At 34.4% G+C, this 17,219-nt stretch overlaps 1 protein-coding gene across 4 annotated transcripts in view; it reads right to left on the bottom strand.

The window, feature by feature from the left end:
- The window catches only part of CCDC141 (coiled-coil domain containing 141), a 62,470-nt gene that overhangs the window by 31,932 nt on the left and 13,319 nt on the right, over nucleotides 1-17,219 (bottom strand). For all 4 annotated transcript variants that reach the window (XM_063162236.1, XM_063162238.1, XM_063162237.1 and 1 more), the window contains 7 exons: nucleotides 13,314-13,505; nucleotides 12,077-12,185; nucleotides 10,069-10,322; nucleotides 7,913-8,032; nucleotides 3,268-3,462; nucleotides 2,507-2,679; nucleotides 1,566-1,707 (listed from right to left, as the gene is read on the bottom strand). In XM_063162236.1, the coding sequence (XP_063018306.1) occupies nucleotides 1,566-1,707; nucleotides 2,507-2,679; nucleotides 3,268-3,462; nucleotides 7,913-8,032; nucleotides 10,069-10,322; nucleotides 12,077-12,185; nucleotides 13,314-13,505 (1,185 nt within the window). The remainder of the gene's footprint in view (nucleotides 1-1,565; nucleotides 1,708-2,506; nucleotides 2,680-3,267; nucleotides 3,463-7,912; nucleotides 8,033-10,068; nucleotides 10,323-12,076; nucleotides 12,186-13,313; nucleotides 13,506-17,219) is intronic.

Consider the following 17,219-nt stretch of genomic DNA (forward strand, 5'->3'; position numbering starts at 1 on the left):
AGCTTATTGATGTTCCAACTTTATTATATGAGGCTGAAGCACAATTGAATTTGGCACCAGATTCCTTGGGATACTTTGCTTTAGAGAGTGGGTATTAAAAGTGAATTGCTTGGTAGCAATATAGCAATAAGCACTCTTCACTGCAATGACACAATATTCTCTAATGCAAGGCTGAGAACAAAGTGATTAGAACACGGCACACTGAAACCTTATGTTCAAATTAAGGTTTATATTTTAAGTAAAAGTTACGTTCATAATTTAACTTGTAGGTTAAGATTCACAACATGATAGTGACATCATTTCTACACACATAAATGGTCTGGAAGAGGGCCAATTTGTAGCAAATTAAATTCACATTTGATTGATAATGGTTCATTATAATCATCATGCAAATACAAAATATCAGATTACAGACTAAATTATTCAGTCATTAAATTTGATTTACTTTTCTCATCTATGCTCTTGGTTTCCTTCATATGAACCTTGCTAAAAGACTATATTTTTTTAATTTGTATTTATACATGGAAACTTATTTAGGAGCTATTTGTCTATTCCATCTTTGACAAGTCATTTAAAAGGTCTGTATTACTATATGACATTCAACCATTTAAAGAGGGCTGTCATGTCCTTGATGCATCAATACCTTAATTAACAAAAGGAATTTTTATAGTGAATAGAATTCAGTCTCCTTCAGATTTACTGAAAATTTGCTGTGGTTCAATCACCATGCTTATTAAACCTCAATTTTTGCCACACTTTCATTTTTATCTTCAGCCGCATGAAACAAAAGACAGAAGCAGTATATGAAACCTACTTACGGGTCACAGGACTGATTGCTCACTTCTTTTCCAAAAGAACAAATTATAATTGTTCATTATCCAAGCAAATCCATGCTTAATTGAACATCACTGGTAAAATGTTCTTTTGGAAATGGCTCATTTTTTTCAGAACAGCTTTTGGTTCTTTTGTGTTGATAAGAGCATTCAGCATTTTAAGTACAACTGTGCTCTCTCTAAAAAACTTATTATTTGATTCAACTTCAATATTCACTATAGTTAAATTATGGAAATACAATGGACTATTCATGAATGCCCTAAGAAGACGTGCTACAATGATGATGATAACCATCACAAAGGTGATCAGAATGCTGGAGCATTAACCTCTCCTATGGTGACAGCCTGAGAGACTGCAGTTGTTCAGCCTGGAGAGCAGGAGACTTTGGGAAGACTTTATAGGAAACACCTGCAGTACCTAAAGGGGCCTATAAGAAAGCTCAAGGGTGACTTGGAGGGACAGAACAAGGGAAAATGGCTTCAAACTTAAACAAGGCAAATCTAGATTAGATACATGGAAGAAATTCATCACTATGGGTGACAAGACACTGGCACGGGTTGCCCAGGGAAGCTGTGTCTGCCTGTCCCTAGAAGCAATCCAAGGCCAGGCTGGATGGGGCTTTGGGCCACATGGTCTACAGGAAGGTGACCTTGCCCATGGCAAATGGGTTGGAATGAGATGTTCTTTAAGGTCCCTTTCAACCCAAACCATTCTATGAATCTATGATGTACCTTACTCAGATGATCTTCAAGTGAGGCAATCCATTGTTGTTTCTTCAAAGTAAATTCTTCATAATCTGGACATTGGCCGTTTAATTGATCTACTTTTTTTTGAACATATTCCATCATTTTCTGAATTCCTGCCACCCAAGGGCTAAAATAGAAAAGTAGAACTGTCATTTATTTATCTTCTTTTGCTCCACATAGAGGGTTATTATGATTTACAATTATTACTGATTATGTTGATTTGTATGATGAGTAACTTATGAATTTTATACTGTTACTCTTAAAAGAAAAATAACCAAGAAAAATATAAAAGTTAATCCAAATAAAATAATAATTAGTAAAACACAGAAATGAAATTTCAAAAAAAATAATTTGTCACCAGTGCCTAAGGTAGATTCACAAGACAGATACCTTAATCACAAGACTCATAGTCTGGTTCACTGAGAAATAGCTCATTTCCCTTTTCACTCTAGCTACACTATCTAAAACTAAAAATGACAAATAGAAGAGCTTAATAGAGGAAATATATGGCATGCCAGTTCTACCCTAAAAGGAATGTTTTCTTTGGACTCTAAAATATTTCAGTGTTTTTTACAGTAGCTGAAAAAGCAATGTCATATGCATTCTAAATCAACCTCTCCTTAAGGGTGTTGTTTTAATAGGACAAAAACCCCCCACCAATTTACAAAACAGTGGCATGCATTATAACTTAAACCATAATATCAGGGAAACAATTCAGAACCTGAATACTTGAGGCATTCCTCTTTATATTGCAAAGAAGACGCCTCATACAATTAAGAACTGAAGTTTTAATATTTACCCCCACTCCCCACCCATCAAGTTATTCCTTACTTAAATTTATATCCATCATAAGAAATTTTGTAAAACTGACATGTTCAAAATAAGTTTTTCATTACTTTAGCTTCATCAGAAACTTATGTTAATACCTGTGAGAATCTGCTTTGTTAACTAAAGTTCGTCCCTTCTGCATGGTAGTTTCTGTACAACCTTTAATTGCTTCCTGCAATTCCTTATACTTCAGTGTCAATATAGGTAAATGAAAGCCTTCTGAAATAGAGATTTTATGGTAATTCTCAATACTTTCAAGACCATCAAGTACCTGAAGAGAAAAAGAAAAGCATATTTTATCAATATTGCTGTTGTTGGAACGGACTATCCTTGGAAATTATCTTGTTTTAAAGCTTCTGCAAATGATATCAAAAAAATATACCTGAAAAAAATACAAGAAGACCATTTGGTCTTTGGACACCCTAAAATATAAACTTTTTAAAGTAGTCTTCTAACTACTTGAAAGATTTTTGGAAAAAGAGGTTGCATTATTAATAATATTGATTATAATTAGCTCCTCTGGAGACCACTGCAAGAATAGGCATTATTTCTGGTGGCCCCAGGAAACAAACTTAAAGCCCAATTCTTGGCAAAAAATATTTACCAAATACCTTATTTTGAAACCAAGTGCTCAATATACTTAAAGGAAATAAAAAAAGAGAATACATTTTTGAATGGATTTGCCATTCTGGATAGAAGTTTGAGGCAAAAATTCATATGAAAAGGGTAACTGGATGTGTAATTTCCCACTTCAAATTGCTTAGCCTACTGTTTGCATAATCCCACGTCCACCAGCCTTCAAGAGCACACTAATAGTTTCGTTGCCAGGTTATTATTACACACTTGGCTTCTCACCTACCTTGCCAGCAGCATGAAAAAAGTCATTGGCCTCTTGCAGAAGGGCTTTCCTTTCTTCCATATGGAAGCACACTTCTTCTTGCAGCAGAGAGATTTTCTGATTTGAAAGCTTTAGATGTTCTTTTTCTGTATAGTCCTCTGAAAGCAAGATCCTAAATGCTTCACCTTCCAATTGTTCCACAGTGTAATTCCATTCCTAGTGGGAAAAATTCCACTTTAGTCAATTGCACATAGTAAAATAATATACTGCGTGGTAATAATATAAGTATTGGAAAATGAGTACTGTTATAGGCATGAAAGATATCATTATTTAATGCAGTTTTTCTGCTAGGAGGGGCTTCCCAGCAAATCATGGTTTTAGTTTCCAGCAATGGCATTCTACATTCTCTGACAGTTTCACAGGCAGGAGCAGCAGTTACTAAGGTGCCTGCTGGGAAAAATGGTCAGGATAACAAAGATAAGAAATCTCCTGGTAAGACCACACTCTCATGGCAAACAGCCCTTCAGCCCACCTCTTTAATCAAGAAGAAATTAAAATATTGCCTAGATAATAGCAGCTTGCAGTGAGAGAGTTTCTGCTAAGAGATGTCTGGTTATCACTTCAATCAAATGACCCTCCCTTACAGCAGGTTGTGCCATCATCCTTGGCATTCTCCATTGCACAGTTTTCCTGATTTCCTACGCAAAATCTTAAGTCCACTCAAAAAATATTCTCCTAGATCATGAACGTTTCTAGTGGCAGTGAGAATTATAAAAATTATAAGAAAAATAAAAATTCATAAGAAAATGAATCAACTTACAGTGAAATTATTCCATGTAAGAGTATTTCATTGTAACAAAATTAATAAATTTGTTTGGTACAAGATGCTCAACAGCAGCTTTTAGGTGTTCTAAAAGCAGATATTAAACACTGCCTTGTTTATATTGAGGCAAGGCTCTTCTCTAAGTTTTCACACAAGATCAAAAACCCAATTTATAATAGTAATTTATATTTTAAAATGTTCCACAAATATTACAACCTTGCACATTCTCTGAGGGTATTAAATTTGGTTAGACTCATTTGCTATCCTGTTTAAACATTCCTCAAACTTGGTTAAATTTTCTATAAAACAGCTAGCGACAACTTCATTTTCAGCTTTCTATTTATAAGGAAATATTTCTACACATAAAAAGCTTAGGCTTTCCATCAACAGGACATAAAAAATCAGTGAAAAAAATCTTAGTTAGCTTCTTCTGTTCTTCAGACCTCAACATGCTAAATTCATGACAATCTGCCAGTCAGCACTAACATATTTCTTACTCATTTCCCTTGAAAGCAACACACAGCCTACTCTTACATTGACTTTCCAATTTACCAGGAGATGCTTGTGAATTGCTCTGACACATTAAAGACATGTTGAATGTGCCTCCTTAGCTCTTGTCACTATTCTTTTCCTCACACTAATAAGTCTTAAAAGCTTGTTTTCACTATTCCATTTGGCAAGGAAAATTAGTCCTTTCTAGGTTCTTTGATTAAACAGGTATTTTTCAAGAGTGTTAAAACTGATGAATTAAAAATATTGTAGCTTTAATTAAAAGTCTTCAAGATTTTCTGCCTTCTAAAATATTCAGCACAAGTCTGGGGGGAAAAATGCAGAAATATCTAAAAATTTATCTTGTTATTAAACAATTATTGTGGGATAAATTGACTTTTCTTGTCCCTACAATAAAACTTTTGGACTTTGAATCAAAACCTGAGAAGCTGTATAAAAGTTTTTTCACTGTAATGTTCTAAGCTTAAGCTTAGAAAACTTTGAAGCACATTTGACTTCAGATCATGATCCATATATTAGATAAAGCAGCATTTAAAACATAAGTCAATTAAACATAAAGTATGCATTTTTTTCAGAATGTGTGATAAATTACCTTATTCTCTCATATGCAAAAATGTCCACAACTGAACTTTTTCTGAGCCCCAAATCTGCATGTCGTTGGTTCATTGCGTACATCAGCACATTGATAATTGAGTCCTTGTGAATATTCAAAAGGCTTTCACCTTCAGGAACTACTTTGCAGTATAACTATCAATATAATCATATTATATTATTATAATCAAATAACAAAAGAAGTAGTGGGCACTAACAAAACCGCAAGGGATTGTGAGCTGCAATTACCATTACCATATGATGTGTCTTTTGACCAACTCACATTGTTCAGTGAATGGCTGTAGCAGTGCATTTAACAGTGAGTTGATCAAATCAACTAGCAGAAGGAACAAAAATAATTCAGTCTGTCAGCCCCCAGAAAATTGCTGAGATATGTTAAAAATTATTTGGCCACAAAGTGGTGCTAGCAGTTCTTCTTTACCATGTTGAGCACCTCCAAACTGCATAGAAATGAAACAGCAAGCAGGTAACCAGTGCCAGCGCACCCTTATTGGAACATGAGATCCTAAATGTGCTTCTTCTCTCAAATCTTGGGGTGGGGGGAGCTGGGAAAGTCCCTGCAGGAATGGGGGCAGGAGATTCTTTTGAAGTCTGCGAGGGTTGAGGGCTTTTTTCGCCCGTTATGGTTTCTTGGGTTTGTTTTTGGTCTTGATAATTTTAAGAACTAGTGATAATGTTTTTTATGGGTTTTACCACTTAGCAAGGTGAAATTCAACATAAGACACCAGCTTGAGAAAATAATAATAATAATATGGAATCATTCTCCTTTCTCCTCTCAGCCCAGTCCCATAAATTAGATGCTGGGCCTGTAAAGCCCTCTTAGGCTGGCCTCTGAACAATTTAAGAAACCATTTATGTTGCTCAACCTAACACAACAATACATGTAAATAAACACTTTGTGTGAAACAGTTCAGACATTGGAAATTTCCACTTTAAAAAAATTCCCATTTTTCAACATGGAACTTGCTCTGCATATCTACAACACAAAACATTTTGCTCTGAGCTACAGCACACATATGAAACATTACTTGAAAAGATTTATTTGTGCTACTTTGGAACAGGTACCTCCTTTATTCTGTTTTCAACATCTGCAGTTCAGTGCTGCAAAAACCAATGCCTATAACTCATAGCTTTCTCAAAGCATATAGTTTCAACCTGGCCACTCTTCTGCACGTCATAAGCAAAACCAACATGCTCAGTACTATTCCCTTCAAGAATTTAATTTCCCTCTGCTAGAACATGCTGGTAGTAAGAAATGCAGAAGGCTTGAAGATAAGATGCTTGAAAACATAATTCACATGGATGCATAACAAAAATGTTTAATGCTAAACATTTTAAAATTACCTCATTAAAAAAGGCAATTAATTAAAAATTATATGAATTATCTAGTACATAATATACCGGAGAAGAATTTTTAGGTGGAATTGCAATAAATGTTATTATTATAAGTTATTTCCTAGATACTCAACCATGAAAAATATTATTATACAAAATGAAAATGCATATTGTTTTCCTTTCTGCCCTTACACCCTAATTTCTAATTCAGATAGCAAATTACAAGAATAGCCTGTGGAAACAAAATGTGGGAAGATTAATGATTATTTGGTTAGAATTCAGCTGTGCTTCAGAACACCTGTTGTTGTGTCTCTCTCTCTGAAAACACTGCAGAGTGTACTCATTTACTGGTTTATCTGTTTTCCTTGTGTCAAAGGTCTGTTCAGAAGTACATATCTTTAGATGCTCATCTTCCCTTAAAAAAATTATTTTTTGACATGATGCTCGGAGAAGCATTAGAAATATAGAAATATTATTGTATTGTGCTTACATGACAGCCTTGAGGCAGTTACCTGTTAATTCTGCAAACAGGCAAACATGTGACATTTAACTACAAAGCTTACAAGGAAACAGATCTGTGTACAATCAGAAGCCTCTTACTATCAACACAATAATCCTTTAAAAGACATTTAGTTCTATTGGGATAGTTTGTGGATGAAAAGGCCTCCTTGGTCATCTGGGTTATCCAAATTCAATTGCATGAGTGGGAAATAGTCCTGACCCGGCAACAGCACTTACCTTATTACGGCACTATTCAGTTACCTGAAAAAGGTTCTCAATATAGGCAATTTATTTCATACTAAGGTTACTTCTTCTTACAGCAACATTTTCTTTAATCTCATCTTGTTTTTATGAGTGGCAGTAACAGATTTATTCTCTGGAAAACTGAAAACTATGAAAGTAGCATTTTCAATTACTCTTAATCACAAGAACTAAATGGACAAATACCTCTTCCAATCATGTACTCAGTTCACTGACTATTAATTACGGTAGAAATGGCTGGGGTTTTGTCCTTTATGAACATTAAAATTTGTTAAAATTCTAATAAAATTTCTTTTCTTTGTTTTTCATCACAGGATTTTACATGTAAATGACCAGCGTGGAACTTGATCACTAAATTGAAAAACCTACAAAACAACATCAAGGATTATTCTTTATATAAGTTATGGGTAGTTTTTAATATTTTAAATGAAAAAAAATTCTGAGGAACATGGAGGTCCTGCATTAAAAGAAGTAAAATTACTAAAATAATTTAGACATATAGAGATATAAATCTCATGTACATTAGAAAACGTCTACTCCTATACATGATTGTTCAATGCCCAAGGTCATGTTTTGCTACACATTTTTAAAGTTGCTTCACAAACCAATTATGGTATTTCTTACTTTCACTTTGACTTCCATTTCTTCAAGCTCCTGAAGTAACTCTTCATTTTCCAACAGTGATGAGCCTAAGTTTTGCTTCTGAAAGTAATCTCTGATGTTTTGCTTATACCAAGATGTTACCTAATCAAATATTAAAAGGAAATCAGTGAGAAGGTTGAGAAGTTCCTGTCCATTTTTAAAAATATGTACATGGCAGTTTAATTAAAATAAAAAAAAATGTCTCACATTTTCATTCCTTTCATTTTTATTCCTAATGTTCATGCTTCTATTTAAATGCTTACATTTGTGTTGTAACAAATGCAGAAGGAAAGGACTAATACCTAAGTAAGCACATAGTGGATATATATGACAAAACAGACAAAAAATGTATTCATCAAGCATGACCAGATTGTAAATTAACACAGTAAAAGAAGAATCAGGTTATAGCCATGCATAGAATAAATGCATGGGTTTTGATACCATAAAGATATTGTACATTCTCCCTTGATATAGAGTTTTGCATACAGTAAAATACTACAAATCTGAGTACTTCTGACCTAATAGAAGGCTTGAAAAACTCAGTAAAGATAATGGGATACTGTTGCGTAGAATAATCTGATGTAGATTTATAGATTTATTACATCTTACAAACCTCTTCAGCAAGTATGTGCAGCAAACATATGCAGTATAGAATTAAATCTTCTAAATTCCATAGAATTACTTGCATTTATATCTGCTTGATTCATTGTAGGTACCTCTCATTTTCTTTGTAAACAATACATGGCAAGAATTCCTGAGTGAAGCTCCACATTTTAAAATAGTATCCACAATTAGTTATTGGTATCAGGAACACTTCCTCCAATATTTCCAGTCTGGAAAATCACCACTATACTTAGATCATAGTCAGCATACTAAGAATTTCTGTACTTTAGGTACTACAGATTTTAATAGCCCACTAGACATTTTTTGTTGTTACTGTTTTATCTGCTTATGTAGAATCATGCTATTTTTAATAAATTTAAGCAATTATATACAATGAAAAAAATCTTTAAAATATTTTGGAAGTATTTTCAGTTACACATAAAAATGGTCACATTGAGTCCAAGAGACCTAGGGAAATAAGGAAATTATTTTAATACCAAGCCTTCATTTCTTGAGTATATCCTCCAGATGTGTACTTACTGACTGAAACATTTTTCCCGGAAGCACATTTTCACAGAATATTTGCTATGGGCTCATCAAAAAACAAATAAATGGAGTGGACAATAAAACTGTGCTAAAAGGGAAATAAAAATTTATGTACAAATTAGGGCTGGGGGAGTTTTATCATGTATCTGTTTAGCAAAACAAACCAGTAATTCTGTAAAGTTAGGCAGAGGAAGAAGTAATTTTTTAACCTTGTTATAGCAAAGTGTTCACCCCTTTACCACTTGGCAATATTCCTTTCCATTACAGCGAGTTTAATCAGTTGGCTTCCACTACATCTAATACCTCTGAGTGATTTCATTGTGCTAACTTAGCTCTGAAGGAATGGCTGAGAATTCTTAACTTGCTTTATAAGCAATAAACCCAAAGAATTTCACTTTCAGTGATTTTGCTGAAGGTATGGGAAAGGAGACAAGGTTAACACAGCTGTTTGAAAAAGACAGTGGTTTTCCTTGATTGGTTGAAATTTGTAATCACTCCTGTTTTTCAAGAATCAGATTTTATCTTTTGTTTACAATAATTATTGACTAGATTACTTTCTATATGTAATTATATATTAGATATACTTTCTATATCTAATTATGTCAATAATTATTGACATAATTACTTTTTTCTTCCGAAGATAAGTAATTATGCATAAAATAGGCCAATCTGCCTTTGATTTTCATTAATGAAAGAGATATCAGAAAATATGCTGCTGACACTTCCATAAAAGAATCTATGTGAAATAAATATGCTTTCACACATTGAAAATTCTGAAAAAGAAATATGTTACAATCATGACTATCAGATCATCACATTCCAGTTAGAGATCAAAGGGAGATGTTGCATTTTCAGTGCTTCATAACCTGGTAGTGAGGGATAAACAACACATAGATTGTGCATCCTACTAGACTACACAGTTGTGCCTAGCAAAACAGTTTCTAGGTTGTTTTCTGTACTGTGACTTCCCTTGATATTGTTTATGTTACCTGGGTCTCCTGTTGGTGCCACAAAGAAATTTGCAGAACCTGCTCCAGCCCTTGGCGCTGATGTCTGAGGAATTTGTCCAGTTGCCGCCTCCTGTCCTGCAGCATCTCAAGGAGATTGTCAATCTTCAAACAGCTGGTGTGGGCTCCTTGAATCAGCTCTGGATTTGCATTTGGCCCCTCACATTTGAATTCTTCTATGAATTGAGTTAGGTCATGGCTTTTGTTTAAAAGAGCAAATGACTTCTCCAGAAGTTCTGTAAGAACGGAATTTCATCAGGAGAAAACCCAGGGTGCTTTGTGATTCTAGAACCATATTTCAAATATTACTCAAGTATCTTTCAAATATCTATTTGCATACACAAGCACAATGTATTTTCAAGCATTGCATGAACATGAATGCTTACTTTAGAAGATATATATATGCTAAGATATTTCAAATTGGACAGCTCTTATGTAAACCTACAAAGGTACAATGGTGTATACACAAACACATACGATATATTCACACACACATACGATGGTGTACTGAGAGTCATCAAAACAAAACCCAGACGTGTCATTGTTTTCTCAAAGCTGAGTTCTTTTTGATGGTTTCCCAACCTGTGGGTAAGCTGAAGTGGAATTTTCTACCCTGCTTCCCATGTGGGTCAGTATCCTCTGCAGTTTTTCACTAGTGATGCAACTAGTGAAACAAAGCACACAAAATCCCCTCTTTTCACAAAAAACACTCAGGGAAGAAGCAGAGTGGGAGGCCTCTAGTCCTTCATTCCCTAAGGGCTAACAAGAGAGATTAGTTTCCTTAAGCTCACTGCAACAAGCCTGTCCATTTTACTTATTGCCTTCCAGAAATGTGGTATTAATCATAAATGTTTAATTTTGGTCCATCCAAAATTAAAAACACATAGAAATGCATAAACAAATATATTTCATAAGTTTTCGCTTTTTTTATTCCATTCTGGAGTGCCTTTTTTTTGTTGTTTGTTTGGTTTTTTTTTTTTTTTTTTTTTTTTTTTTTTTTAATTCCTGAGTGATAAGCATTTCTGATAAACTACTTATCAGATACTGGTAGAGTCAATACTTGGTCAAGGTTGTATTTTCAGTCATCTTTCTTTGGAGCAGATAGAGAGTATCCTTCTTGCAGAAAGCACTGTTTTTTATCAAATAACCCAATATCAGCTTTCAAAATTTTTATTTTATTTTAGGGTAGAAAGAGAAATCAATAAATTGCAGCCACTTTTCTCCATCTGAGGGAAGGCTTACTGCCATCAAAGCAAAGACTTTGTCTGGCAAATAATTTCATCTGATGCTTACAGTTATAGACTGTCTTTTCAGCGGTAAATTGCTGCCAGATACTTCAAGTTTAAATTGGTATGCAGTGAGCACTTTGCTCCCATGAAGATCTATTTGGAAGACCCAAACCCCATATTAATGTTATCCAAGTTTGATTCTCTATTCAGCCTCCTAGGAAGAATACCTGTTGTTCAAGGTAGCTAAAACTGTTTCAGCTAGTGCTCCACTAGTGAAAGATAAAGTATGACTCATATTCTGCCAAGTTTAATTTATAAATTTGATAAAAATTACAGACTCTTAAGACTCACAAAAAGTGCAGAATCATATGGAATTGCAAAGGTGCCTGAAGTAGCCACACAATGAGATTAGTTTCGAAAACTTTTTTCTCTTTTTCATTTAAATGTGCCCCAATATAGTAGAAGGTGCTTCACATGAAAGCTTGGATAAAGAAAAAGAACTCATGTGAAAGAAACTTTATGGGCAAGGGTAAGTGCAGGAAAGTTGTTGAAGGTGAGAGGCAAGGGCTAGCTTGAAACCAGGAGTTTCACATCTGTCATCAAGTCTGCTAAAATCTATCTCATTACTACATTTTCCCAAACAGAATATTTGTGTATTTGTTATAAGTTTTTTTTTTTAATACATACAGAAAGAATAAAATTATTCCCTCAAGAAATCAGCACAAAACCACATGCTGTCAGGAGTCAAATTCTGTTTGTACCTTTTGTATGATGCTCTTGTTGCAGAAGAAGTTCTCTCAAAGAGTCAATATTATCGAACTCTTGAGCATTTTTCAGGAAATCTTCAACTTGGTCAATTTTAATAGCAAACTGCATTAAGGAAAAAAGGATAGGGAGAAGCACACACTAATTTTCTTTTGCATAACTACAGAATAATCTCTACGTTATTGGGAAAGTTCAAGGGAATTTGTAAATTCTTGGAGAAAGTCATTTTTAGTGGCTGCCAGATACAGATGCTTTCTGGCCTCTATGCGCCTTCTGAGTTGTTTTTTTTTTTCTTTCAAATATTGATTGATTGAGGGATTTTAGTTGACACAGTCTGTAATTACAGTTTGCCACTTAGTTAATCTTTCCTACAAAGCCTTATGCCAAATCTAATTTCTTTGTATAATACACATTATCAGGACACAATAATTAGTACATTGTTGAAATTGGACTTCTTAGGGCAGTTAGTAATTGCTTCTGCAACTTACAGATGGCACTGGCATACTACAGAAACAAATTTATCAGGGAGAATTACTAAACTCTTCATGTTCCAGGATGTGGGGACATTGATCATGAGGCTACACAGAGTGGACAAAAACATGCAGGGTATGGAATCCCTCTCTTCTTTGGCTCCCTGTGTCTATCAGTGAATTAGCATAAGAGAAAAGGGTAAACAGGGATCACACAGCTTTTTGTTTTTTAGTGTCCATCTGTACACCAAAGTCTCAAATAAAGCACTGTCAAGTTAGACTAAAGTTTGCTTTATGTAGTTACAATACCTTATGGATGTTTTGGTGTAAATCTTTCAGTGACCAATCATCAGTGTGCATTAGTGAAGGCATCTGAGAATAAGGTCTTTCAATGCCAAATAATTTTAATCATAGGGAATGAAAGCTATTCTGCAGAATGTCCACAGTCATTGAAATACATATTTTAGGGTTTGGTCCAGTTCCACTTTTTTACTGGCATTTTCTGTCAAGTACAAATTTGGGAGACATTGTGACTAAAATATTTCTTAAAGTCTATATGGCGTTTTGTTCAGCTTCATCCTGTACTATCTGAAAGGTGGAAAAGGAAGGATCCCAAGGAAGGATCCCATTATTTAATTTTCTTGTTTGCCTCAACCTTTAGGAATACAATAAACAATACAAAACACATTGAAATTACAGTGGTCAGAATACCTCTAAGATGAGGGTGGCTTCAAATTAACAGTTATTTGATAGAAATACAAACCTCCAGAGCGTTTTCAAAGAACACTGAGGTGAGTTCCAGAAGTGCCTGTCGCTTCTCTAACATAATGATAAGGGCATGCCATGCATCCCCAAGGGTCTTTGCCATTGCATCATAAACCTGACTCTTCTCTTTGTTCTCCTCTGCAACCTCGTCTGCTTCCTGCAGCAGGTCCCATACCTTGTCTTCCAAAGCCTGAGAAGGAAATAAACCAAAACAAAACAAACATAAGAAATCTGTACACAAATCCCAAAACACTGTGCTGATACCAGTGTCAGGTTATCTTTACTGTGGGTCTGTACAGGAGCCACAAACCTTCTACTCCTATTTTATTTCCACTTCCTAGTGATAGGGGTGTAGCTATTTCTGCGTGTTTTATGGCAAGCTTCTGAATTTCATCTGCACTTAAGAGGCAATAGTTTTCTAAAACTCAAATACTAACAAGATTTAAGAGAATTTATCATGTTATCTCTAATATTTACACTCCAATGTTTTTACATCTCCATAAACAGAGGTCTGTCCTCCTGGAAGAGGTAGCAGTGCAGCTATTTTGATTCCTCTTTCATATGTCATCATGTTACATTACTGGACATTATAAGTTTTAGAAGTTTGTGAGGCAATTTACTCATAAGTTTCTGATGACTACAGTGCAATCCAGATAAGAGTGATTTGAACATAAACACATACTCTCCAAAACCTCACCTAAGTTATGTAATGTTTCAAGTTCAGCTTGCTGCATTGTTCAAGCTGGACACCAAATAATAATGCTCTATTGTCAAAATAATTATTCTGTGTTTCATTCCTTTTGTTAATCTCACCACAGGAAAGATAACTGCTGGCCCATTTCCAGCTTATGTAACAAATCTTTAGTGTGTCAGAAAAATTGACTAACATTTGTTCTGTGTTCTTCCCAACCCCCATCTTGGGTTTTATCATGAGCATGAATTAATGAAATGTCACTTTTTTTGTTATTAGAGGTGCTACCACATGAATATGGAATATGAAAAGAAATTTTTATTAGGCAATTCAAATGGCCATTCATATATCACTGGATAAAAAGTTGATAACCAACTCTAAGAGAAGCCTTTATGATGTTTCCTTCTTGGTGAGGCATAAAATTGTTACATGCATAACAACTCAGTAAAAGCAGTGGCATTCATTAATCATCCAACATTATTAACATTCTAGATCAGCTCTGTAACAAGTATAACAGGAATTAAATGAGTATATGAGATATTGATAGTCTCTTTACTAACTCAACATCTTAATATCAGTTAATGAGAAGTCATTATAGTCATGACAATGCTGATATTAAAAAAGGGGGTAAAATATTCCCAGAATATTACATCCAAACTGCTTGTCGCTACAAGGTTAATTTTACCAAAATATCAGACCACTTTCACAGCTGCTCTGAATACACTGTAGAAAACCAGATGACATCTGAAGTAGTTCCATGTGGAATTTCTTGGCAAAGACAAGTTTTCGAAGAGCTGACTATTTTATATCTTGAAATAAAACTAGGAATGCTTTTATCCTAATATTAAATCAGCTCCAACATATTTAAAAGACATGTCAAATGCTAAATCTTTCCTAACTATGCAAGATGAATGCTACACAAATGGTATAGGATCCAGAAGTAGATTTTCTTCTTTTAGAAACCTTTTTTCTGAACAGGTTGTTAATTACCATTTATCCCTGACAAGTAGGCTCTGTTTTCTGGTAATTGATTAACTGTGAGGAATAGCTAATCCCTAGGACACAGAGAAAATTGGAATATTCTTCAAAGGTTATCAGTCATGCTTCCTGCACCTTTTAAAATTCAGTTACTATGAGCTGAATTCAAATCCAGCCAAACAAAATTAAAAGGTTAAAGCAAACTGAACTGCTGCATTTATTGCAAAACTGGCATGCATAAAATTACAAAAAAAACGAAAAAAACCCCTATGAAACTGTTCATGTATAATAGTCTTTTAGTGTTTAGAACTGATTAATGGAAGTTTTCAAATACAGAAAAGAATTCTATTTAAGTTTTTTTAAAAAACTTAATTTCTAGCCTGGATTTAATATGGTTCACTCATTTAAAATGGGTGTGTATTTTATTGCCTTCAAATAATAGCTCCTGTAATGCGACAAAAAACCTAATATAGCATCACAAGAGTTGTCACGCTGTCTGTTTCCTCAGCAACAGAAAAAGTTACATTTTGAGACAACAGACTAATAAAAAAAAAAAAAGAGAGAAATATTTTACAGGAAACTACTCTTTCTTTGAGAAACGGTTCAAATACCTAAGATGGTCAGAGTGATATTAAGGTTTTGTTGCCTTGAGTTTAGAATTATGCTTCCCACAACTGTCAAAGCCACTAGCTACTGAGAACTTTCGAAAAAATTATCCTCAACTATGTTAGTTTTTATATACTACATATGTGAATAATTTATTTTTAAATTAAGTAGACTGATACTACTGGTTTTCCATTTTTTATCTTTGAAATATAAGCCTTTTATCAACACAGAGCCAAGGAATAATTTGGACAGGACTCTTCAGGTCATCTGTCTAACCCCTTGGTCTAGTTACTCAAGGACTTCTTAGCCCATGAAGTCTTAAATATCCCTAACAATGGAAATTCCAGAATTTTTCTGCACAACCTGTTCTAGGATGAGCTCATTTTCGTGGTTAAACTTTTTTCCCTAACATCCAATCAGTATTAAGAGGCAAAATGTATTTCCATCCAAAAAATGATGACTTATGGAAAACAGAATATTTCACTGAAACCTGAATTTTAATGGGGTTTCTATCAATTGAATGAACTTAGCAGAGCTTTCCAGTAAAGACTTAAAATGATTTCAAACACTTCTGGAATCTCATGTTTCATTCCCTGTGAGCACAAAAAACCGGAAGAGTAGAGTTCTCCTTGGACTCTGAGAAGCTGGAATGAGGCTTGACAATACAAGGAATGACTAGCATGTAGTCAAAAAGGAGCTCATGCAAACATGCAACTTCTGTTGCTGTCAGTAAAACCATGCCAAAAAAGAATTGCTCTGAAAACCACAGACCAATTTCACTTTCGATTAAATATCTATGACATGTCTAATTCTACCACACCAAAAGAAGAGCGCTGGTGGCTTAAATGCTGTGGTTCAGATGGACTGAAGGGATACTGGGTGGATGCAATCCCAGGCCTGCAGCAGGAATGCTCCCTGCCTGGTGATGCAGCTGCTGTGCAGCCACACCTCTCCCCCCACTCCTTCTCAGGGTACATTTGCCTCTGATATTGCAGCAAAGACAGGAAAGATTTGTGTTGGATAGTACAACTTTTGTACTGATTTGTTCACAGTCCATTAATAGGGTACTTTTCCATCTGTTAAAAGAGCTAGGAATGTGAGAGGGAAATTATCTTTTGCCTTTCCTGAGTTATTGTACACTGACTACATAACTTGGAATTTTCAGAGGTGTAAACTACTCTCCCATTCTCTTAGCACTGAGATGCTGCTAAAATTAACCTTTAGTTAGTGCTGAAAGGCAGTGCTGAGATTATACAACACAGTTGTTAACTTGAAGCCCAGAAAATAATCATAAAGCTACCTCAAGACAAACACTATTTTGGTGGGAATTTTGTTCATACAAATATTGAAATTGATGAGTGAGATGAACTAACAATGAAAAAAATATATTTATTACATTTTACCTTTTCCTTTTTTTTTTTTTAATAACTTGCAAAAGTCAGCTCTGGTTTGATAAAAATGCAGCTGAACTTTGCTGCTAATTGTACTGCTGGGCACCTCAACAACTAATTGCCAATAATTAAGAAAATATTAACAAATAATTTCTTCCATAACAAAATTACTGAAAAATAAGCATTTTGAAAATATTTTTGAAATAATTGAAAGGTTTATTTAAAAGATATCAAATGC

The sequence above is a fragment of the Melospiza melodia genome, chromosome 8 (assembly GCF_035770615.1).
Source record: "Melospiza melodia melodia isolate bMelMel2 chromosome 8, bMelMel2.pri, whole genome shotgun sequence".
NCBI classification, from domain to species: domain Eukaryota; kingdom Metazoa; phylum Chordata; class Aves; order Passeriformes; family Passerellidae; genus Melospiza; species Melospiza melodia.